The sequence below is a fragment of the Sus scrofa genome, chromosome 10, assembly GCF_054392235.1.
Source record: "Sus scrofa isolate SSC_HxYL_T2T_F1_AM1 chromosome 10, Sscrofa_HxYL_maternal_Yorkshire_Landrace_v2.0, whole genome shotgun sequence".
In the NCBI taxonomy this organism is placed as follows: domain Eukaryota; kingdom Metazoa; phylum Chordata; class Mammalia; order Artiodactyla; family Suidae; genus Sus; species Sus scrofa.
In genome coordinates, this window is record NC_139392.1 from 95,200,843 (window position 1) to 95,226,074 (window position 25,232).

The 25,232-nt window shown below is 49.9% G+C and overlaps 2 protein-coding genes across 22 annotated transcripts in view; one reads left to right on the forward strand and one right to left on the reverse strand.

The window, feature by feature from the left end:
- WDR37 (WD repeat domain 37) overlaps positions 1-22,199 on the reverse strand; it is a 111,329-nt gene extending 89,130 nt beyond the window's left edge. For 4 of the 20 annotated variants that reach the window (XM_021064034.2, XM_021064033.2, XM_005668251.4 and 1 more), the window contains exons 1-2: positions 15,971-16,113; positions 5,041-5,218 (exon numbers count right to left, since the gene is read on the reverse strand). In XM_021064034.2, the coding sequence (XP_020919693.2) occupies positions 5,041-5,178 (138 nt within the window). In that variant the 5' untranslated portion in view covers positions 5,179-5,218; positions 15,971-16,113. 20 annotated transcript variants of the gene reach the window in all.
- LOC100625049 (isopentenyl-diphosphate Delta-isomerase 1) lies at positions 21,522-24,670 on the forward strand. Of its 2 annotated transcripts, XM_084980626.1 has the most exons (5): positions 21,522-21,687; positions 22,059-22,231; positions 22,481-22,573; positions 23,086-23,216; positions 24,104-24,670. In XM_084980626.1, exons 2-5 carry the CDS (start codon positions 22,090-22,092, stop codon positions 24,419-24,421), a joined length of 684 nt encoding a protein of 227 aa, XP_084836752.1. In that variant the 5' UTR covers positions 21,522-21,687; positions 22,059-22,089; the 3' UTR covers positions 24,422-24,670. The 2 variants fall into 2 exon arrangements, with proteins under 2 accessions (XP_084836752.1, XP_084836751.1); XM_084980625.1 differs by lacking the exon at positions 21,522-21,687 and having other exon boundaries at positions 22,031-22,231.
- The last annotated feature ends 562 nt before the right edge of the window (positions 24,671-25,232 follow it).

Below are 25,232 nucleotides of genomic sequence, written 5' to 3' on the forward strand. Positions count from 1 at the left end.
CGAGGAACTTCAAGTTTCCACAAATTTCTACAGATGAAGCTAAAGACAAATTGTCTTAAAAGGTTACCCAGGGCAGTACAAGATTCACAAACACTTCTTCAAAACATACAATTCTTCTCACAAAGAAAACAAGCCAGCCTTATGCAAAAACTCCCTGATTTGTAAAGACGGAAAGAAGTTGGAATTCTCATCGTGGCAGAGTGGAAAGCAATCTGACTAGGAACCATGAGGTTACAGGTTCGGTCCCTGGCCTCGATCTGTGGGTTAAGGATCCAGCATTGCTGTGAGCTGTGGTGTAGATGTAGATGGCAGACGTGGCTCGGATCTGGCATTGCTGTGGCTGTGGCTGTGGCTGGCAGCTACAGCTCCAATTAGATCCCTAGCCTGGGCACCTCCACATGCTGCGGGTGCAGCCCTAAAAAAAGACCAAAAAAAAAAAAAAGAAGAAGGAAAAAGTTTCCAGAAATGAAACGAGAACCACCCTTTATGCTCTAGCAAATGGTATCATAAATTAATTTTAATAAGCTATTCACTAATAACTGTGCTTCAAGCAGAGTAAACTAAGTGATTTCCTGTAACTCTAACATCATAAAGGAGCAAAAAACTCTCAGCTTTAAGAGCGAAACGTGTATCAGCTACATGAAAACACTCAAGTGCAAGTTCCCAGGAGTGCTTGCTCCCTGGGGCCGCGGGCCTTGACAGGGGCTCCGCACACCTCACTGGGAGAGTCAGAGGACAGCAGCAGTGGTGCCCAACGTGCACATCTGGTGCCAGCCTTCCAGCACTGCCACCAAGAGGCCGGCAGAAGCCATGCTCTACTCGCACCTCCGCAGGGCGCGGCCTGTACGATATTGTGCATGCGCCCCTCCCGGCCCTTGGCGTATTTTCAAACAAAATTCTTAACTATTTTTTTTTTACTATTTTTTTGGCCAAGCCTGAGACATGCGGAAGTTCCAAGGCGAGGGTTCGAACCCACGCCACAGCAGCAACCTGAGCCATAGCAATGACACTGTGGGATTCTTAACCTGCTGAGCCACTAGGGAACTCCTTACCAGGTATTTCTAAAATAATGTTTCAATAGTTTACTGTTGTCAGTGTAATTTTCTAAGTGACTTTGCAAATTTATAAGCAGCATAACCTTTTTGATGTTTAATGCGTTGCAAATACAAAAAAGATATACAATGTTTAGTAAATTCCTTCTCAGATTAACTTCTTAGGAAGTGAGAAATTTTAGGGAAAATGATCTGTAATGACGGCAACATTTTAGCAACGTGTTTTGAAATAACAGCAGAAAGGGAAAGCAAACTTTACAAGCTATATGTGAAGCCACTTGTTTAAAAACTGAATCTAGGAGTTCTCCTGTGGCACAGTGAGTTAAGGACCTGGTGGTGGCTTGGACGGGTTCAGTTCCCAGCTTGGGAACATCTGCATGCCATGGGCATGGCCAAAAACAAATCAATTTATTAATAATAAATAAATAGGGAGTTCCGGTCGTGGCGCAGTGGTTAACGAATCCGACTAGGAACCATGAGGTTGCGGGTTCCATCCCTGGCCTTGCTCAGTGGGGTGACGATCCAGCATTGCCGTGAGCTGTGGTGTAGGTTGCAGACGCGGCTTGGATCCCGCGTTGCTGTGGCTCTGGCGTAGGCTGGCAGCTACAGCTCCAATCGGACCCCTAGCCTGGGAACCTCCATATGCCGCGGGAGTGGCCCAAGAAATGGCAAAAAGACAAAAATAAATAAATAAATAAATAAATAAATAAATAAAAATTGTATCTAGTAGAACTGGTAATAAGCGTCTCACGAAAATGATGAAAAAAAAAAAGAAATCTTAAAATAACAACAAACATAAAACAAACCATCACAGTTAGCATCCGGCGCCCCATCCACCTGCCTTGGCTCTGGGCCGCCTCCCCACAGCCCTCAGCGCAGTCCCCCTTCCCTCCCAAGGCAAGCGCCCCTCCCTGGGTCCCACCCACCTGCACCCATGACGTTTAATGTGTTTAAAGTGCCTGACTACTCAGCAAGCACCATGGTACATTTACCTAAACAGCACAGGCACTTGCACGTAACACGTAATCGTGACAGGAGACAAAACTGAGACACCCGCGCTACCGTCCCCTGCAGAATGCAGACGCTGCGGAGGGGAACACGCGCCCCGAGGCCGCGGGAGCCCAGTGAGAGCTCTGCTCCGCTCAAGTCTCCTGTGCCGTCAGAGGCCTGGACCCGAGGTGAGAGGCGCCCCACTTCTGGTGTCACTCAAGGAAACTCCTGTCCGAACAGCTTCGATGGATGCCTCCGGCTTCTCAGAGAATCAACACTGGGTCACAGCGGCAAGCGGAAGCAGGCGGCGCCGCCCCGGCCACGGTCAGAGGCAGCATCCTCCGCACCTGCACCACCTCCTAACGTGTCCCGGAAGCCTGTCCAGCAAGAAACACCCTCCGCTCAGGTCCCCGGCAGGGCGTCCGCACCCGAGGCCTGCACCTACCATGCCTGGTGCCCGTGCCCAACGCCATCACCACTGTCCTGCCGCCCAGGACCAGCCAGCCCAGCGCGCTTCATCCACCAGCAGGCATGTGCACCAGCGCCGGGGCGGCGCAGCAGCCAGGCTCCCAGGCCTCGGGGCTCCAAGTGACCCTACACAGGGTTACCTGCTGTCCCTACATCACAATGCAGGATGCTGGCAAAAGGCTACTGGGCACCCCACTTCAGGAGTAACTGAGAGGAGGCGGCTCTGCAATGTTCACTGTTGGAAATTTAATCCCAACAATTTTTGAGAGTATTTTAGACTATTTACACTGTCCAGGTATACACATATATTTCTTTTTTTTTTTTTTAATCAGGAATTCCTTTTTTTTTTTTTTTTTTTTTTGTCTTTTTAGGGCTACCCCCTCGGCACATGGAGGTTTCCAGGCTAGGGGTCAAAGCAGATCTAAAGCCACCAGTTTACACCACAGCCACAGCAATGCCAGATCCGAACCCCATCTGCAACTTCTACCACAGCTCACAGCAACACTGGATTCTTAACCCACTGAGTGAAGACAGGGATCGAACGTGCATCCTCATGGATGTTAGTTGGGTTCATTACTGCTGAGCCATGACGGGAACTCCCCACATTTGACTAAATTTAATTGTGAGTTAATTACGATTTTTAAAACTTCTCAGTCCCACTCAACACACCCGGCTCCTGTCTCCACATTTGACTGCACGGATCTAGAACGTTCCATCACGTAAGCTGCACTGCACAGCTCTCATTCAAACCCTCACGTTCCTCAGAGTTGTGAGCTGACTCTTGTCCCCTCAAACGCCTATGCTAACATCCTAATCCCCGGCACTCAGCATGCGACTGTCTCTGGAGACAAGGTTTTAATGAGGTGCTTAGGGAAAAAGACTTCTGTGGGAGTTCCCATCGTAGCTCAGTGGGTTAAGACCCCAACATAGCATCGGTGATGTGGGTTCCATCCTGGGCCTCGCTCACTGGGCTAAGGATCCAGCGTTGCTGTGACCGTGGTGTGGGCTGGCAGCTGCAGCTTGGATTCAGCTCCTAGTCTGGGAACCTCCACATGCTGCATGTGCGGCCATTAAAAAAAAAAAAAAAAAAAAAAAAGACGCCTGTGGCTGACCCTGAGTCCAGTCTACCTGGTGTCCTCACAGGCACCCGGCAAGACAACCCTGCGAGGACACGGAGAGGGCAGCGTCTGCACCAGGAGAGACAACCTGCCCATCTCCTGCTCTCCAAGCTCTGCCTCCAGGACCCGGAGAAATGAACGCCCGCTGTTTACACTCCCAGGCTGCGGTGCCCAGATGTGATGCCTCCGAGCTCACTAAGAACATCAAAGTCATCTTGGAGGCTACTTAAACCTAAGACTTTATTTCCAAAGGGAACTTAAAACGTAACCATGTTCCCCACTCATCCATTCCGTATCTAAGGGGGTTCCAAGCCAAGGCCCACCCCAAACCAGCGACCCCAGGTCTGAGCACAGCTGCCTCCCGCACCCACATGGCCCCGTTCCAGCTGGAGGACGATGAGCTGGTCGAGGTGCAGATTCAAGCCGCATTTCTTGTCACCTCATGGCTGATGGACCAGCTCTAGCCGTGCAGGAATGGTTATAAATTTACATGTGTGTTTTTATCCATATACACTTATGCCCATATGAACACACCCCAAGTATGTCTCTAATTTTACGATGACGTGTGCTTTTATTTGGGCTGCACAACAATGTTCTTTTTAAAATGGAACACGTTTTCTTCATCACAAAGGAACTAGAGAAAGTGTAAGCAAACCTATCTTTATCAATAAAACAGTAGATCGGGAGTTCCCGCCGTGGCGCAGCAGAAATGAATCTGACTAGGAACCATGAGGTTGCGGGTTCGATCCCTGGCCTCACTCAGTGAGTTAAGGATCCAGCTTTGCCTTGAGCTGTGGTGTAGGTTGCAAACGCGGCTCAGATCCTTTGCTGCTGTGGCTGTGGTGTAGGCCGGCAGCTGCAGCTCCACTTAGACCCCCAGCCTGGGAACCTCCATATGCCGCGGGTGTGACCTTAAAAAGACAAAAAAAAAAAACAAAAACCTGTACATCATTTAATCCCAGGGACACCAAATTATCAGAAAGACATAATGTAACAAACAGCAGATAACACACTCACTAAGGCAGGACGCAGGTAAAGTCAAGAACAGTTCCTGAAAGATGAGCTTCCAGAAACTCTCCAGAGAACAGGAGATCGTCGTCCCTGACTCTCTTCTCCTGAGTCTGAGACAGAAAGCCCACAACTGCGCTGTCAACTCACCTGCACAAAGAACGGAAACCAGCGCAAACTGGGACGCCCCTGCTGCATTAAGCGCTGTCAACACATCAACCTGCAGCGAGTCCTGCCCACGTAGGCTGCGGCACTCGATGCTGGTTTTAACCGGGCTGGGCAGCGGGCTGTCTGTCTGGCAACCCGCTCTCCTCTCCTTTGGAGCCCTGAACATATCTGGCTATTTCTGAAGCGTGACAAACAAGATCAGCGTCCTCACAGGACACTGATGGGCACCGACTTACCTGTCCCTCTAACATTTCCCTCGGCAGGCCCGTCCGCTCCTGCTCCGAGCTGTTAGTTCTTCGGATGGAAAGGCTATGAGATTTGCGTTTCTGTTTTGCTTGGCGAGCAGCTGAACAGCTCCCGCTTTCTGTGGGCATTACTTCTGAAAGAGGATGTCCTGGCCACTCCTGCAATAAGCTGAAAAGCAGGGAAAGCAAGGACTTTACTCTGATACAGCAAACTAAAGTGAAGAAGAAATAGTGGCGCTCCCGTCGTGGCGCAGCAGAAACGAACCCAACTAGGAAGCATGAGGTTGCGGGTTTGATCCTTGGCCTCGCTCAGTGGGTTAAGGATCTGGCCTTGCCGTGAGCCTGGTGTAGGCCGGTGGCTATATCTCTGACTAGACCCCGAGCCTGGGAACTTCCATATGTCGCAAGTGTGGCCCTAAAAATGACAAAAAAAGAACAAATAGTGACCAAGACAAGGGTTACTTTTCATTCCAAACTTCCTCGCTATGCTCACGTTCACCATGGAAATCGGAATGGGCTGCGTAACAGGTTCCAAGGTAGAGACCACGGCTGTGTTAGAGGTCGATGTTTGTCTCGTTTCATCAACTCCCTCTAAAACCAAACAGCAAAGAAGGGCTTAACAACAAGAACTCACCCTTAGCCCCCTCCTCCAGACCCAGCCCAGTCCCCAGAGGGCGCCAACTCTAACTGCGGATTCCCGACGCTACAGACTCCACAGCAACGTGGTCCAAGTGAAAGCCAACGCCGGCCACACACGAAACTGTCCATTCTCTAGCAACCACATTTAACGAAGGAAAAACACGTGGAATTTTAATGATTTATTTCACCCCACAGGTCGAAAGGGCCAGCGGGGTCCTTCCGGGCCAGGCTTCCTTCCTGCACACGGACGTCTCGCGGGGCGCTCGCCTCGCTGGAACCAGCCGCCCTCCGCGGGGGTTAGCGCTGCAGGTGCACAGCTCACCCAGACGTAATCACACGTCTTCCCCGAACCACGCTGGACAGCACCTGCGCAGTCCTGCTCTCACCGATGCCCCTTCTCCCGGTGAATCTCCGTTAGTGCGTGTAACTTTGGGGAGACGTACTCACGCTCCAACAGCCGACAGTATCTTCAGGCCCTCCACCCACCTCACTCTGCATCAGCTCGGAGTGTCCCACCTTTTCTGGAGCCGCCCCCACAGCCGTCCCTCCCCCAGTCCCGCTGTCTAGAAGCCTCACAGACACGCGCAAAGAGCACATGCCCCCAGAAGGCGCTGAGCCTGATGCCTAAGACCCATCCCGGCTGCCAGGTGCTGCCAGGTACCAACGGCTTTTGACCACTCGCTGCTCCAGGGAGAATGCGGCACATCTGTTTAACCCTTCACCTACCTCAACAAATTCTGCCGCTTCCCCGTTTCTTACTAATACAAATAAAGCCACTGGGACAATATATAGGTTTCTGTGTGAACATGAGTTTCCACTTCTTTTGGATAAAGCCCATGAATATTTGTTTTAAAAAAAAAAAAAAAAACTTAAAAAGACTTTTTAAATCTCTACTGAGATATAATTCACACACCATGTAAGCCCCTCTCACAGCTGCCCCTCAGGCAACCACTAATCCACTTTTTCTACAATAAACTTGCCTCTTCTGGCCCCTTCCTACGCGGCCTGGGCTACTGCCACTAGCTTTTCTCACTTAGCAGTTTCCACGCTCGTCCGCGTCTCAGCGTCAGCACTGCTCCTTTCTACTGCCAAGTACCCCTCTGTGTGGAGAGAGCAGAGGGCGCTCAGCCATCAGCTGGTGGACAGTACTTGTTTCCATCTTTAGCACCTTATGAATAAGGCCACTTTCAGCAGGGGTGCCGTTTCTGCATCTGTGACTCACTTCCTTGCACACACACCTAGGCATGGACTTGCTGGGTCATACGGTAACTGCTTAGCCACGGTCAGTTTCTAAGAAACCGTCCAACCACCTTCCAAAGTGGCCGTAACCCCTTGCATTCCCATCGGCAGTAGATGAGATTCTGTTCTCGGCATCCTCACCAACACTCGGTACCGTCCCGAGGTCTAACGGTTCTGGCAGATGTGTGACATCTGACAGATGTGTATGTAATATTTGCACTTCCCTGGTGGCTAGTGACACTGGACATCTCTCCATGTCGTCTGTCTGTCATCTGACTTTCCTCTTCAGTGAAAGGTCTCTTCAGGTCCTTTGCCATTTTCTAACAGACCGGTTCACACTGTTGAGACATTAAGAGTTTTTATGCATCCTTCATGAGTTACCTGGCAAATGGGGTTACAAATAGTTTCTTCCAGTCTGTAACCTGCTTTTTCATCCTGTCAGGACTTTTCACAAAGCAAAGCTTGACAACATTTTTCCATGGCTAACGGTGCTGTCACATTGTCAGCGGGCCGCTCCAAGCCTGCTCAAACCCTCCCGAGGTCCTGGCTCCATCGGGAACCACCACATGCTGCTGCTGCTGCTGCTGCTGCCGCCACTGCCGCCGCCACGGCAGGGAGGCTCCTGAGGCTGTGCTGCGTGGCTGGCCGTCCTGCTCTGGTGCAAGGCTCCCCCTGCTCCATCGTGCCATGGGCCACTCCTCAGAACGGAACGGCAGCCCCCCCCCCCCCCAGCGGCCACTCCGCCCTGCCGCAACTTTTACATTCACGTGAAGTCAAACTGATCAATTATTTTTCTTCTAAGGATCATGCTTTGAAGTCATGACGAAGAACTTTTCACCAATCCTAAATCCCAAAATGTTTGTTTTCGTCTTAAAATTTTACTTTTACAGGTTACATTTAAATTGATGAGCTATTTTGGGCTGATATTTTTATAAGGTGTGAAGTTTAGATCAAGGGTTTTGAGTTTTTGGTTTCTTCTGGGGGCATCCAATTATTCTAGCACCATAAGCGAAGACTATCCATCCACACTAAATTGAGAAAATCTGCCATTATGGTCAAAAGTCAACCAGCTACAGTTCTCTGGGATTATTTGTTGGTTCTCCATTCTGTTCTGCTCACACAGGTATCTATCCCAGTAAAGCCTTCTCAATGACTGCGCCATCTTGAAATCAGTGATTCCTATCACACACCTTTTTCAAGTCGTCTTAGCTTTTCTGATTCCTTTGTCTTTCCAAATTAATTTAGAATAATCTTTTCTTTATCTATAAAAATCCTGATGGGATCTTGCTAAGAAATGTGTTTGTTCAGGAGTTCCCATCAGTGAACGAATCTGACAAGCACCCATGGGGACGCAGGTTCAATCCCTGGCCTTGCTCAGTGGGTTAAGGATCTGGCGTTGCTGTGAGCTGTGGTGTAGGTTGTAGACTCGGCTTGGATTCCGCGTTACTGTGGGTGTAGGCCAGTGGCTACAGCTCAGATTCGACCCCTAGCTTGGGAACCTCCATATGCTGTGGGTGCGGCCCTAAGAGGACAAAAGACAAAAAAAAGAAAGAAATGTGTGTAATCTGTTCACCAGCGGGGCAAGGAAATGGCAGCATTTTCACGGGCTGAGCCCTCTGGTCTGTGAACCGCATGTCGGTTTAGACCGCCTTTGATTTCTTTCCTCAGCTTTTCAGTTGTCACATAAAAGTTCTACCTATGTTCTCAAACTACACCAAAGGTTTTTTTTTTTTAAGAAATTTTAAATACTGTATTTTTATTTGTTTCCAAATGTTAATCGGTAGTATATAAGAAAGTAATTGAGTCAAAAAAAAAAAAAAATACAATTGAGGAATTCCCTGAAGGCACCGTGGGTGAAGGATCCAGCGCTGTCACTGCTGTGGCTCTGGTTGCTGCTGTGGCGCAGGTTTGATCCCTGGCCTGGGAACGTCTGAATGCCCAAAACAACAAAAATGCAATTGATTTTGTGTATGAAGCTTGTATCCCACATTCTTGTTGAACCTATTTATTAATATTGGGAGTTTTGGTAGATCCTTTGTATTTCCTTTGTAGACTACTGTCACCTAAAAAAAGGACAGCTTCTTCTTCCTGACCTTTATGCCTTTATTTCCTCTTCTATCTTACTAATTTGGAAATAAATTCCAGTACTATGCTGAATCAGAAGTATCAGCAAATTGCTTTATTCTGATCTCAAAGTAAAAATACTCAGTCTTTACCACTGAGTATGATGCTAGCTGTCAGTTCTGATGTAAATACTGTTTTATCGCTTGAGAAAGTCTCCCTCCATGTTCATGTTCTGAGAGTTTCACGAGTGCTAAAGTCAGTCATACTTTTTCTGCGTCACTTAATACGATCACACAGCTTTTCCTTCCTAGCTTCCTAACAGGACAATTACCCTGATGATTCTCAAATGTTGATCTAACCGTGCATCTACAGAATAAATCCCACTTGGGCGTGGTGCATAATTCATTCAGTTTGTTCCCATTTTCTTTTTGTTTTTGTTCCTTCTGGCCATGCCTAGAGCATGTGGCTGTTCTCAGGCCAGGGATCAAACCCTCACCACAGCAGTGACAACACCGAATCCTGAGCCACAGCAGATTAAGGGAACCCCTTGTGCTTCTTTCTTCTGCCTTCTAAGTTATTTGAACATTTTTTTTTAATTTCATTTTGATTTATGTCAGTTTTTTAAGTTTCTCTCTTCTGCATAAGCTTCCTAGTGGCTACCCTAGGTTATCGTTATCTTTCCACAAGGGGGTCCACGCCCCGCCACTCTACTAGTTCACGGGAAGGTGTGCGACCCACCCTTTCCCCCTCCGCCCTCCCGCGTTCTCCTCTGCGAGCCCCCGCTGCGAGCCGCACCCGACGGTTACGCTTCAACCTGCAGACACACCTCAGAGGAACAGGGACGGCACTCACAAGGTATTTGTTCTCTCCACTGTATGTTCCTCCTTCCTGGCGTTCCCACATTCCTCGCACCATTTCCTGTTTACAGAACTTCCTCTATTACTTTAGGGACGTTCTGCTATCAACAAACCACGCGCAGGATGTTTCCCACTCGACAGAGAATTCTGAGTTGATGCTGTTTCCTTCCACAGTGGCAAAGTGTGTTACCTCCTTCTGACCTCTGCAGTTTGCGATGAGAAATCCACTCCGTTAAAGGGACATTTCCTGGACTCCCACTATGGCTCAGCAGCAATGAACCTGACCAGTATCCATGAGGACTCAGGTTTGATCCCTGGCCTCACTCAATGGGTTAAGGACCCAGTGTTGCTGGGAGCTGTGGTGCAGGGCAGCCACTACAGCTCGGATCCAACTCCCTAGCCGGGGAATTCCATGTGCCGCAGTGCAGCCCTAAACAAAGCAAAGGGGACATTTCTCTCTCGCTGCTTTTTCATCTTTAGTTCTCGGAAGCTTGACTGTGACTACGATGTGGAGCATGGCCTTCTTTGAGTTTATCTTGCTTAGGTTTCACTTAGCTTTTTGATTCTGTAGGTTTATGGCTTGCCGAATTTGGGAAACATTCAGCTAGTTATTTATTCAAACATATTTTCAGCCCTACTGTTTCTCTCCTCTCTTTGGGGGCTCTGATGACAAGAATGATGTCTGTTTTGTTTTGTTTTCTTGGCCACACCCACGGCATGTGGAAGTTCCTGGGCCAGGAATTGAACCCAAGCCGCAACAGAGACTGGAGTCACAGCAAGGATGGAGCCAGATCCTCAGCCTGCTGGGCCACCAGAGAACGCCAAAGAAGGATGGGTCTCTTGTTAAACTCTCACAGATCCCGGAAGTTCCATTTCCTTTTTTCCAGTCTACTTTCTCTGGGATTCGGACTGGGTAATTTCTACTGCTTCATCCTCAAGTTCACCGCCTCCTGCCTTCTGTCCTCTCCATTCAGACACTGAGCCAATCCTAAGCTCACTTATAGTACTTTTCCGTTCTAGAATTTCCATTTGTTTCTTCTTCATATCCTGTACTTCCTCCTGAGAGTTTCTGTTTTTCATTTGCTGCAAGTGTTAGTATCTGCTCTCTGAAGAAATCTTTGCCCGCTTTAAAATCCTTGTCAAGTAATTCCAACATCGCCATCATTCTGATGTGTCCGCCAAGCGCCTATTCCGAGTCCAGGGGTGACGTGCCCGTCAGCCTGGGAGACGCAAGCGCCGGGTGTGTCGTCAGACCTGGACCTGATGCAGGTCTTCTTTCACAGCAGGCTGCTCTGACACTGCCCGGCAGGCCGAGAAGGCGCTGCCTTCTCTCTGCGCGGGAGGCGTACAAGGTGCAGATGGAGGCCGGGCTCCCCACTCAGCCTCCGCTGACCCTGGGGGACGTCCTCCTTGGCACGACCCAGTGAGGTTAGAGTTCAGCCTCTCCCTTAGCCTCTACTCCAACCACCAGACTGACCCGGGGGCCTTGTGACTGCACCTACGAGACCTCGCTGCAACCAGGGGTGGGCAGATCCTGGCTCTCTCCTAAGTTTCTTCAGAAGCCACCCCAACAGGAGGAGGGGCTATTCTCTATCACCCCCCCAGCAGAGATGATGACAACCCCAGGTCCTCACCAGGCCTCTCTGATACCACCCGGCACAGTTCATCTGAACACAGCTGGTCAAGGTCAAAGTCTATTCCCCACCCTGCCTTTGGTGGTCAGGGCAAGACGGGGGCTGCCATGTTTTCTAAACACGTCCTGTCTGGCAGGCAGTCCCTTTCTTGGCCTTTTGGTTAGAGAGCAGGCTTCTCTTACGGCTTTTCTGAACCATCTGGTGTTGCTGGCTTCTCTAAACCCAATACTGGGATGTGTGCGGCAAAAAGAAAACCCAGGGAACTCAGATGTGTCACTTCTCAGGTCCTCATACACCCAACCTGTCTACTCTTCCACCCGCTTTCAGTCTCATGTTTGTCTGATATTTAATGTCCAGTGTTTTTAGCTATACCAGAGGCAGAATAGGAAAAGTGAATCTACTCCAAAGCCAGAGATCTTTTGAGTCTCAAATTATTCATGTGTAGACCTTGAGACAAAACGGCAATAAAAGGAGTTCCTGTTGTGGTGTGGAGGAAACGAATCTGACTAGGAACCATGAGGTTGCCATTTCAATCCGGGAACTTGATCAGTGGGTTATGGGTCTGGCACTGCTGTGACTTGTGGCTTGAATCCTGCTGTGGCTGGGTGTAGGCCAGCAGCTGTAGTTCTGATTCTACCCCTAGCCTGGGAACCTCCATATGTCTCCGGGGCGGCCCCTAAAAAGCCTAAATAAATAAATAAATAAAGTTCCCTCTAAGGAACAGCAGGTTAAGGGCCTGGCCTTGCCACACAGCTCAGGTCACAGCTGCAGCTTGGATTTGATCCATGTCTCAGGAATTTCCATATGCTGCAGGTGTGGCCAAAAAAAAAAAAAGTAAATCTTGTTTTACAACACACTAAAAACATTCAAATTGGTCAATTAGTTTTGTGTGTTTAGATTTAAAAAAAATTTTTTTCTTGGACACCCCACAGCATATGGAATTCTCGGGGCCAGGGATCGAATCCAAACTGGAGCTGTGACTTACGTCACAGCTGTGGCAACACCAGATCTTTAACCTACTGTGCCAGGCCGGGACTGAACCAGCAACTGCCACACAGACAAGCCAGCTGATTAACCCACTGCCCATAGCAGAACTCCACTACTTTCATATTTACAGACAAAGATAAGAAATCTCAAATGTCAAACGAAAGTCATAACTGATACCAAAACAATCTTCCATGAGGAGTTATTTGGAAAAATTATTTTTGACTGAAAAACGACAGAACAAATCTTGAAATTTAGATCTGAAAAATCTGAGCTATAGAAATTAGAGATACCTGGAGTTCCCGTCGTGGCTCAGTGGTTAACGAATCCGACTAGGAACCATGAGGTTGCAGGTTCAATCTCTGGCCTTGCTCAGTGGGTTAACGATCCGGCGTTGCCGTGAGCTGTGGTGTAGGTTGCAGACGCGGCTCGGATCCCGCGTTGCTGTGGCTCTGGCGTAGGCCGGTGGCTACAGCTCCGATTCAACCCCTAGCCTGGGAACCTCCATATGCCGCGGGAGGGGCCCAAGAAATAGCAAAAAGACAAAAAAAAAAAAGAAAGAAATTAGAGATACTTGTAACAAAGGTGTAAAAACACAACTGCAGAATCTGTGGTTGGAAGAATTTTATATGCATACAAAAAAAAAGATTATATTGATATTTAATTTGAAGTATTTGAATATAAGGAATCTATATTGTTAAACAATTCATAGAATAGCAATGAACAGTATTTCAGTAACTTTTTAACGGAAACATTTAGAAACTATGTAACTGTGCTATATATTAAAGTTGACCAAGAAATCAAACTGACTTAATGGAATCTTAACCAGAAAGTATATTCTTCATAAAAATCAAGGAAGGTGGATACAATTATCTTTTTCAGTAATTACACATACTAAATTATCAACTTCATAAAGCAACTTAGTTGTCAAGAGTTTCAACACATAGATTTATCAGTTACCTCACAGTTTATAAGTTATGCTTTGTAAAGGAACAGATATGTCAAAACCCTGTCAAAGCTCAAAAAAAAGGGTTGTGGGTTTTTTTTTTTTTTTTTTTTTTTGGTCTTTTTGCCTTTTCGAGGGCCACTCCCATGGCATATGGAGGTTCCCAGACTAGGGGTCTAATCGGAGCTGTAGCTGCAGGCCTACTCCACAGTCACAGCAATGCTGGATCCTTAACCCACTGGTTAAGGCCAGGGATCAAACCCAAAACCTCATGGTTCCTAGTCGGATTCGTTAACCACTGTGCCACGACGGGAACTCCTTTATTTATTTATTATTCTTTTAATTTTTATTTTTAAAAGGAGACATTTTAATCAAGCAAATAGCACAGCAGAGAGCTCCTCCCTCTGCTAAGTACATACTGGAAAGTGAAAGCACTCCAGAGAGTCTACACAGTGGTCACATAAAGCGCAACAACTGCAGTGATCAACCCTTCTTCCACCTCAACAACTGTCGCTCTTCAAAAGTCTCACATCACTGCCTCTTCCCATCTCCGTATCTTCATACCTAATCCAAATCGTCACCATCAGCCTTTCTCTAAGCTTTGAATCCCTCCCTCATCCCCATGAACCACAGGTGTGGTTCTGTGGTTTGGGGGCTTTTTTGTTTGTTTGTTTGCTTTTTAGAACCACACCCATGGCATGTGGAAGTTCCCAGGCTAGGGGTCGAATCTGAGCTGCAGCTGCTGGCCACAGCCACAGCCGCGCCAGACCAGAGCCGCCTGTGCAACCTGCACTGCAGCTCACAGAGCAAGGCCAGAAATCAAACCCGAGACCTCATGGATACTCGTTGGATTCATTACTGCTGAGCCACAGCAGGAACTCCTTAAACACATTCTTTAAGAAAGCATGTAGTCCCCTCCAAAAATCAACCTCCCTAATCTACTGCTCAAATAAATGAATTTAATATAAACTCTCCTTCTGCCCAACCCATGTTACATGCTGCCACATGCACTACCCCCTGCATTCAAAACATTACAGTTCCACATCCAGTGGGATTTATAAACATTATCCTTTTAGCAAGAGAAAAACACTTGGCTAAATAACAAATATTATGAACGTTAAACACATGCAAAAAAAATAAAAGGATATAATTTGCATGTGGCCCTTAAAAATACAAAACGTGACTGAATTTCCACAAGAAGGTAGAGTTTTTCACAGCACTTCACTGTGAAAACACCATTACCAAATTCCTGGCGGCCAACACCAACTGCTGAGGGTCAGCAACGAGAGGCGGCCTCGGCGGTCTCCCCTAGGTCACCCTGCCGAAAGTGCCCAACTGGGGACCTAGGCCAACGCTCGGAACACAAGCTCACCGGTTCTGGGGGCATCTCTAACAGGAAAACAACCAAGATTGTTTACAGATCTCAACAGTGGAAAGAATGGGATAGAATCGGGGATAAAGTTAATAAATGTAGAGTTTGCTTCTTAGGAAAACCAGGACTGGAGAATTCAGACAGCTTATCTGTACCCCTCGGGGATGTAAGCTCCAAGTCAGGGCACAGCAGGTGCGCACGGCTGCCCAGAGCCCTAAGAAGAAGGGCACTCGCTGAGACCTCAAAGCGGGCACTTAGCGAGGACGCGAGGCTGGACGTGGACCCGCAGGCAGTTCCTGCCCAAGGTCGCGGCGACCCTGCCGACCGCCGCAGGCCCGCCCCGGGGGCGGGGAGCACAGAGGCCCGGCTGCCAGGGAGCGGGGCGCGCGGCCCCAAGGCGCCCGGAAGGACCCTCCTCGCAGGCCGCCCGGGGCGCGCGCACCAACCACATCTACGACCCGGGGGGTGTCGGGGTAGAAGTCTGGGGCGCGGGGTCAAGAGGCGCGGGATCGGGCTCGGAGGGGTCGGCGGTCGCGGTCCAGACTGGGGACGGGGGGGTCCCGCGGCGCGCAGGTCGGGGGTTGGAGGGCGTGGGGTCAGGGGCACAGGGCCACCCCGCAACACACAGACAAGCCCCGCCCGGCGCGAGGCTGCTGCCGCACACACCAAGGCTGCCGGTCCCGGGCGGAAGATGGCGGGCCTGCACTCACCTGTCACGCCGCCGCCGCGCAGTGCCAGCCGGGCAGTGCGCTGCCGCCCGTGGGTTCCCAGCCAGGGGGCGCCGGGACCTATGCGGACGTGCAGGACACCAAGTCTCCCCGGCCCTGACGCGGCCCCAAGACCCGGCAGCCTGACGCCCCACGCTTCCGGCGCCGGAAGTCCCGGCCCCGCCTCCTCCCCGCGCCGGAAATCCCGCCCGGCGTCCTCCACACGCAGGCGCCGCAGGAAATCCCGCCTCTGGCTAAGCAGGCATGGCCGGAAGTCCAGCCCCCCGCAGAAAGTCCCGCGCGTCACCTGAGCCGGCCGGGGTCCCTAACTGGACAGCGGCGGTGGCAGAGTCGCCGAGGCGTTGCGCGAGCTCGTGACCACCGGGCCCTTGCCCGAGGGATAAGCGCCCCTCTGAAGACCCCTTGGACGGCCAGGCGGCGCCGGGAGCCCAGGGCGCTGAAGACCCGCGGGTACTCACCGCGGCGAAGGCGCGCGGGCGCCCGGGGCAGGCGCCAGTCCGCGTCCATGGGAACCAAGATCGGGCCGGTGGGAACGGCCGTCCCCACTCCTCGCTACCGCGTGTGCCGCAGCCGCTTCCCCGGCGGCGCGGGCGAGGCGGCTGCGCACGGAGCCCGACAGAGTCTGCGGAGGGTGACTCACCCGCTGCCGCCTCGGGTGTGAAATGTGTGCTCGCCATTGGCTACAGAGACGAACAAAGGCAGCCGCGCGCTGCGAAAGGTGGGACTTGAAGGCCTGCTGCCCTTGGTCTAGTTTGGAAAAATCGCAGAGGGCGCAGTAGTCCTCAGCTCTGCCAACAGCCACCTGGGCGTGTAAAGACCAAGTGTGGCGCAGGGAGCATTTTCCTTCTTTTAAAAAATAAAGCGCATTCAGATTCAAGAAGCACCTATGATTTTGCGCAGGAAAACAAATTTGGCGTATTTTGGTATCCAAATAGCCGAACGGCTTGTAGAACAAAACCTCAAGTAACTTAGTCATTGAGCATAACAATAAAACCTTATTACTAGAATCATTTATAAATATTCAGCTAAGGATTGCAGAGGTTGTGGCTAACAAGTAACAATTTTATTTCGGACCTAGGGTGCACATGGCATTCTGTTGGGCATGGGAGCCTATATATAGACTGCTCCATGAACTGCGGTATCATCTCCACCTAATTCACGTGCTAATACATGGTTTGGTTTCGCAGCCACAAAAGTTACTAAATGAAATGACTGCATAAAGAAGTGTCACAAAATTAAGAAGGGAAAGGAATCAATATTTTGAGGGCCTGCTGTCTGCCAGTCACTTCACTTATTTGGTAACTTGTTTAATCCAATAAAGTAAAAATTGTTTCATTATTAGAGAAATGCAAATAAAAACTAAATGAGGTATCACCTCACACTGGTGAGAATGGTCATTATCAAAAAGTCAACAAAGAGTAAATACTGAAGAGTGTGTGGAGAATAGAGAGCCCTCCTACCCTGTTGGTAGGAATGTAAGTTGGTGCACCCACTATGGAAAACATAGGGAGTTTCCTTAAAAAAACTGAAAATAGGGAGTTGCCCTCTAGCTCAAAGGTTAACGAATCCAACTAGGAACCATGAGGTTTCGGGTTCAATCCCTGGCCTCGCCCAGTGGGTTAAGGATCCCAGGTTGCTGTGAGCTGTGGTGTAGGTCGCAGATGCAGCTTCGATCCCCCCCATACACCCCCCCGCCACCACCCCATTGCTGTGGCTCTGCCATACAGCTCCATTAGACCCCTAGCCTGGTAACTTCCACATGCTGTGGGTACAGCCCTAAAAAAAAAAAAAAAAAATCTAAAAATACTGATACCGTATGATCCTGCAATCCCACTCCTGGAAAAACATGAAAACTCTAATTCAGTAAGGTATATAGACTCCAGTGTTCATAGCAGCAACAACCAGGCCACAGAAGCAACTTAAGTGCTTAAGTGTCAACAAATGAATGGATAAAAATGTGGTATATACATATATAGAGAGTAGTAATCATGAAATAATGCCATATGAAGTAACGTGGAAGACATAGAGATTATCATACTAAGTGAATTCCTAAGTTAGACAAAGACAAATATAACACATGTGGGATCTAAAATAGGACACAAATGAACTTATTTACAAAAGAGACTCAAATAGAAAAACTTGCATGAGTTGCCCTGTGGCTCCATTGGTCAAGGATCCAGCATTGCCCTGAACTGTGTTATAGGTCGCAGATGCCACTCAATTTGGTGTTGCTGTGGCCATGGTGTATCTTTAAATTTTGATCGTGGTCAGAAAAATCATAATGGAAGCTATATGCATATCCACTTCAAAACAGTTCAAGTTAACTTTCCATATTAAGAGATGAATGCTCATACAGCAGAGCAGGATCAAAGGCATGGAATGGTATACATACATCCTGACTTCTGCCATTGTAGCTGAATTCCGTGGTGTAATCATTCTGGACGCATTGATGGCTTCTGGTAAACACGGGTTAGGTTAAGTCATTACAACAGCCTTTGCTCATTGGGATTCCTGTGGGCAGACAGGCTGTGTGGAACATGTAGCTTGGGCCGTGTGGGGGCTGCACTTGGGCTGGAGGAAGCCTGGCAGTGGGGATGCTGGGCCTGGGAGAGCTTTGTCGGGCTCCATGCTGTGCACTGTAGCCTCCCTGAGATGTACCCCTAACGCCACTGGCCCCCTCCCCACGCGGCCGTGACACCGGATGCCAAGTGTGTCCTGGAGGACAGTGTCACTGACAGTTACAACCACTGTCCAACAGTCAGGCCGCACTGCACGGGGAAATTAACCAAAAAAAAGGACTAACGTTCACGGTAAATAGATCTGGATTCTGGAACGTGTGTACCTTCATACTTAAGCTGCACCTTGACTAATGCACTTTTTAAACCCCTGCCATACATTTCTCAGATTTGAAACCTTAAAACAGCTTTACTGTCCCTGAATGCTATGTAATAAGTAACGCAAACGATAAAACTTTTCTTACAAAGCTAAATGTTTTATAAATTCAATAGAAAAATCCCTTTCTTTTGAGCCCTGAACAGTTAATCTCAGGCAAGATCGTGTAGCAAATAATTAACTTTATTGAAAAATAAAAATAAACTACCACGTTTCCTTGTCTAGTTTGTTAAAATCTTGATACAATAACAGCTTAACCTGCCTATGGTAGCTTAAACATGGTATAGAACACACAGCTGCAGAATACATTTTTAAACATTTCTAGTTCTTTCCTGGGAACGTCAAAGCTGAAAGACACGTCTAACTAGTCACTGGGTGGCTCGAGTAGAGGCTTATGCCTGCGCTTGTATGTGCTATTGACAGCTCTTACGAGAACGCCCCCCTCCCCTGAGACCTGATGACCCCCTTAGGACACCTTCTTTTTTTTTTGGGGGGGGGGCTATTTCTTGGGCCACTCCCGCAGCACAGGGAGGTTCCCAGGCTAGGGGTCGAATCAGAGCTGTAGCCACCGGCCTACGCCAGGGCCACAGCAAGGCGGGATCCGAGCCGCGCCTGCAACCCACACTGCAGCTCACAGCAACGCCGGATCGCTAACCCACTGAGCAGGGGCAGGGACCGAACCCGCAACCTCATGGTTCCTAGTCGGATTCGTTAACCTCTGCGTCACGACGGGAACTCCCCGCCTTCATCTTTTTAAAGCCAACTGGCTTTCAAATCCAGTCTCCACAACATAAAACCGGTAGCTGGTGGACAAGCCACTGACAAGAGGCACAGAGCAGAGAGCTGGCCACCTAGGAACCTTTCCGCTGCCATACCCCATACCCTATCGCCCGGGAAACAGAAAGGAGGGCTCTGGGAGGGCCTGTCCCTCTCTCGGCCCTGGCAAATGGGCACAGGCACCCGGGGCAGGACAAGTGGCCTCTTCACTCCCCACTTCCTGCTGCTTCGATCCTAGACCTGTGTTCCTTGTTTGTGCACGTTTCCATAACCTGCCAGGATCGACTATGATGGGAGAAATAAAAATCACGAAAAAGACAGTAAACGAATAACCTGCCAGACACCGTCCTTGTCTACAATTAGACCCACTCATCACCTACGTGCTTTAGACCCCAGCTTGACTCTCCACGGGACTGTCTCACATTCATAAAGCCAGCTGTGCGCATGACAGCCGTGTGTGGGACGAGGACACCGTGCTGGGGCCCAGAGCAAGTCCTGACCCACACGCCACCTTGGCCTGTCCAGTCTTCCCAGTGCTCAGTCCTCCCTTCTGGCACCACGTCCACTGGTAAATCCCCTAGATAAGCCCAGAATGTCCCTGCCCTCCACCGTTCCTTAATCCAGGCTGCCCCCGGATCACCTGCCTGGTCACCTGTTCCCACGAGGGCCTCAGGGTCTGGCAGCAGCGGCCAGTCAGGCTTCATCGTTGCCCTCTGCTCAGAATGCACGGAAGAAACACCCCCTGGCACAGAGCACGGCCCCCTGATGCGCCTGGCACCCCTGCTCTGGGCACTCGCTCTGCAGCCTGAGGCTCCTGGCCGTTGCTGAGGGGAACTGGCTGGGCAGGCTCGTCACACGCCTCCTCCTTCTCAACCACTTTTCCAGATAGAGCCCCTTTCCTCACTTTTCTCAGGACTGCTCGGTATCGCCTGCTCGGTATCGTGCGGCCTGGCTGGACGGCCCCGCAACGCCTCTGCCCTGTACCCTCTGCCCCCCTTCCTGCTGCTTCCACCGCTCAGTGGCTCCTGGGAGGCAGGCCCTCCACCCCATGCCTGCCCCACCGGGTGTGAGCCCCGAGAGGGTGGCGGCTTGTTACTCTCTGCCAACTTTTTAGTTTGAACAGTCAGTCTCACACCTAAAGGAGAAAACCAAAGGACAGGATCTTGGCACCGGCGTATCTGAAGGTCGGCGGCCAACCTCTGGCAGAAGTCATGACCCCTCACCCCCTGCGCCGCAGCGTGCACTTCCTAGCAGAGCCTGCGGCAGATGAGCACAGAGGGGACAGCACGCACACTTCTCTCCAAAGCCCAGGTCCTGCCCACACGTCCCCAGTTCTCAAACCCGACCGTGAACTCTCCCTCCCTGCCTCCCGCTCAGGGCGCCCGATCCGGGATCGCACCTGCGGTGGGACTAGTCTCTGAACCCGGAGCAGTTCCCTGGCCTCTGTTAAGGGTCCACACCAATGGACGTCACAAAACGTTCCCTGCCGTACTGGTTCCCGTGACTGGATTCGAATTAAACATTTTGGGGAAGAGCACTCCATCCCTAACAGTGTTCTTGGGGAGTTCCCACTGTGGCTCAGTGGGTGAACAACCCGACTAGTACCCATGAGGATGGGGCTTGGATCCCTGGCCTCACTCAGCGGGTTTGAGATCCGGGGTTGCGGTGACCCGCGGTGTAGGTTGCAGACTCGGGTGGGACCCAGTGTTGCTGTGGCTGTGGTGTAGGCCGGCTTGCTGCTCTTCCAATTCCACCCCTAGCTGGGAACTTCCACATGCCACTAGTCCGGCCCTAAAAAGCAAAAATAAAAAGAAAGAAACAAACAAAACAAAAGAAAACACGTATAGTTATCAGAGGGGTAAGAAGTGAGGGGAGGACTACCTTAGGATTTTGGGATTGATAGGATTTTGCAAAATGGATTTCAAAGTTCTCTACTTGGCACAGGGACTGTTCAACACCTTGTGATGACGATAACGAAAAAGTATGTACATTTATGTGTACGTCCCACTGAATCACTTTGCTGTACACTAGAACCTCAGCACTGTAGATCAACCATCCTTCAATTTCTTAAAAAGCACTGAATTTTCCAGGTTGAATTCCCACACCCGGCGGGAGTGGGCCTGCTCACGTGCAGAGTCCACCGCAATTCAGAGACCGGAACGCCCCGCGCAGGCGCCCCCGACGCCGCAGAGCGCCGGCGTCCAGGGACGTCTGACGTCAGCACGCCTCGGGCGCGCAGATTGGCTGGCTGGCTGGCGCGGCCAAGGCCGAGGGCCCAATGAGCGAGCGGCCGCCCGCCCCGCCCCTTCTCTCCTCGCGCTCTGGGTCGCTCCGCCGACTAGCGGCCGCCGCTTAGCTGCCTAGGGAGTGCGCCGAGAGGAACTGTGCCTTGGCCTGGGGGCCAATCTGCGACCCACCGTCCGGCGAGAGGCACCTAGAGTGCCGGGCGTGGCGCCACCGCGCGACCGTGACGTCAGGCGCGGGCCGGCGCGCCATTGGCCGGCGGGCATGTGGCGCGCTCTGGCGCGAGCAGGGGCGATTGGAAGGGCGGTGTTGGGGGGCGCGGCTCGCGCGAGGGGCGGGCCCTGCATTGGGGGGCGGGGCCTGCGAGAGAAAAGCGCTGCTGAGCGGAGTCCCTGCGACGCCGGGCCGCTGAGGTTCGGAGGCTGGGTCTTGCTGGGGAGACCGCGTCCGGGGCTCGGCGTCGGGCCTCTGCGCGCCGAGGGGGCGGTTCTCCCCCTTACCTGTTCGGGGAAGAAGCCGGAGGGCCGCAGCCACGCGTTGGGGCGGGAGGCTGGCGGGGGCCTGGTGGGTGGGGTGGCGCTCCGCCGCAGGGGAAGCGTGGCGCCAGCCTCTCCGTGCCGCCTCTGGACCCAGGTCTCCAGGACTGCGCGCGCGTTCGCCCACGATGCCCGAGATAAACACGGACCATCTGGACGCGCAGCAGGTGCAGCTGCTGGCGGAGATGTGCATCCTCATCGACGAGAACGACCGCAGGATCGGGGCGGAGACCAAGAAGAACTGTCACCTGAACGAGAACATCAAGAAAGGTGCCTGCGCGGCCGGGGCTGTGCTCCTGACCTCCCGCCGTCTCCCCTCTGATGGGCGCCCTGGAGGAGCACAGGGCCCGGGAGGGGACCCCGTTTGTCCCTCTCCCCTTGCCCCGCCCCGGGGCTCGCGCTCCTCGGTCCGAGCCTTGCAGGGGAGGGAGCAAAAATGGCAGCAGGCTATTGGTATTCTGAAGCCAAGTGGAGAAAAACGAATGATTTTTAACCAAGAGGTATCTCTTTTGCTTTCAGGATTATTGCACCGGGCTTTTAGTGTCTTCCTGTTCAACACTGAAAATAAACTTCTGCTCCAACAACGATCAGATGCCAAAATTACTTTTCCAGGTTAGTGTGCTCAATACACAGTGTTGTTGGGAGCTGTATTTAGTTCGGCTTTGTCAGGTGGAACTTACTGGTACCTGGATCAAAAAAGAAATTTTGTGAATGACTTAGTTTTATATGGGTGCAGTCTGAGAATACAGTACTTAAGGATAAAAACTGCTAGGCATGTGTAGACACATAAGTAGTTTGGAAAGTTGTGTTTTATATTTCTATAGTTCTGGTTAAGGGCTTAATAAAAACATATCTACACATGTCTTTCACAGAATGTTTGCTGATGCCCATTATAACAGATTAAGAAGTCCTCAGGAATCATTTCCGTTTTCTTTTCTTTTTTTTTTTTTTGTAAAGGCCGCACCTGCTGCACATGGACGTTCCCAGGCCAGGGATGCAACTTGAGCCTCTGTAGAGACACCACCAGTTCTGGACCTTTTGTTAATTTTAAAACTTAAAGTTGTCTTAATCTTCCTGACCTCCCTTGAACACAAGTTAACATCCCCTGTATCAACATGTTCCAGGTTGTTTCAGTAATGCTTGTTGCAGCCATCCACTAAGCACTCCAGGAGAGCTTGAAGAAAATGACGCGATTGGAGTGAGAAGAGCAGCACAGAGGCGTTTAAAGGCTGAACTGGGCATTCCTCTGGAAGAGGTAAGCACCTGTACCAGCTGAGATCGACAACACGTGAGAACAGTGTTGAGGGAGTTCCAGCAGGCTAAGGATCCAGCCTTGCGGCTGCTGTGGCACAGGTTCAGTCCCAGCCCAGGAATTTGTTTCTACATGCTATGAGGGCAGCAAAAAAAAAAAAAGTTTTTATTACAATTTTAAATTCAGGTATCGCTCTCTACTTTATAGAGTTTTTAGCCCAAGGAAGACTGTTGAGTAAAGATTAAATTTTGATGTCATAATACTTGTATTTAACTTAGTAACGAAATGCACCAATCTCTCTTTTCTTTTTTTTGCCTTTTCCAGGGCTGCTCTCGAGGCATGTGGAGGTTCCCAGGTTAGGGGTCTAATTGGAGCTGTACTCGCTGGCCTACGCCAGCCACAGCAACGCGGGATCTGAGCCGTGTCTGCAACCTAAACCACAGCTCACGGCCACGCCGGATCCTTAACCCACTGAGCGAGGCCAGGGATCACAACCTCATGGTTCCTAGTCAGATTCGTGAACCACTGCGCCATGACGGGAACTCCATGTTCCCTTTTAGTAAGACCTAAATGAATAAAGTATCTTTTATCTAGTTAAACTGGCTAATTTCTTCTATCATAAAGTAATAATAATATATGAGGGAGAAGGTCACACTTCTAGTTTTAAATACAGTTTTTTCAGGAAATCAACGTCTGTTGTTGGCCCTGTGGAAAAAAGTTCAACACCTAAAACTTTAATACTGTTCCCATATATTCATAGGAGATTGATGTTTCAAAGTCATCATTCCTAAACCAGTTCTGTTGCTCAAGGTCTTCCCTGGAATGTGGGTTGATTTAGATTACTTTTTTATTGTTGAGATTTTGAAGGTGTTTGAGTCTTTCTGTCCTAGGTTCCTCCAGAAGAAATCAATTATCTGACACGAATTTACTATAAGGCTCAGTCGGATGGTATCTGGGGAGAACATGAAATTGATTACATCTTGTTGATGAAGAAGGATGTAACCCTGAATCCAGATCCCAATGAGATTAAAAGCCACTGTTATGTTTCACAGGAAGAACTAAAGGAACTTCTGAGAAAGGCAGCCAGGGGTGAAGTTAAGGTGACTCCGTGGTTTCAGATGATTGCAGATAGGTTTCTCTTTCACTGGTGGGATAACTTAAATCACTGGAATCAGTTTGTTGATCACGAGAAAATACATAGAATGTAAACGCGGAGAGGAACGCGTGTAAAGTACCGACGATTCCTCTACTGAAAGCTGAAGATGAATTTCTTAAAAATTTGGTTCCCCATTGGAACTCATTGGAAACACTGATATTTCACAACCAGAATTTGTGTGGAAAAGAATTCTTAATTCTGTATCCTACACCCCGTGTATGTAAACTGCTGTTTGCCAAAAACATTTCTGAGAGATGTTTGTAAAAAAGAGAGCAAATAAACTTAATTGAGCCTATCTAAATAGCAGGGTCATGACAAATTTGAATAAGTGAAGCTCTTCATTTTTGAGATATGTTATAAACATTTTCAGAAGATTGGTAGAGCCTTTAGACATTTGCCAGCTACTTGACATAGCTTTAAATTTTTTTATGGGCCAAAATCATGCATAATGGAACCTTTTTGCTTCACCGCTTCGAAGTGGTTCACAGTACTTTTCACATTAAGAGATGACTGCTCATACAGCAGAGCAGGTTCAGAGGCATGGAATGGTATATATACATCCTGACTTCTGCCATTGTAGCTGAATTCCGTGGTGTAATCATTCTGGACGCATTGATGGCTTCTGGTAAACACGGGTTAGGTTAAGTCATTACAACAGCCTTTGCCCATTGGGATTGGCAAGCCTGTGTTCAGGATTCCTGTGGGCAGACAGACTGTGTGGAACATGGAGCTTGGGGAGTTCCCGTCGTGGCGCAATGGTTAGCGAATCCGACTAGGAAGCCTGAGGTGGTGGATTCCAGCCCTGGCCTTGCTCAGCGGGTTAAGCATCTGGCGTTGCCGTGACCTGTGGTGTAGGTCGCAGA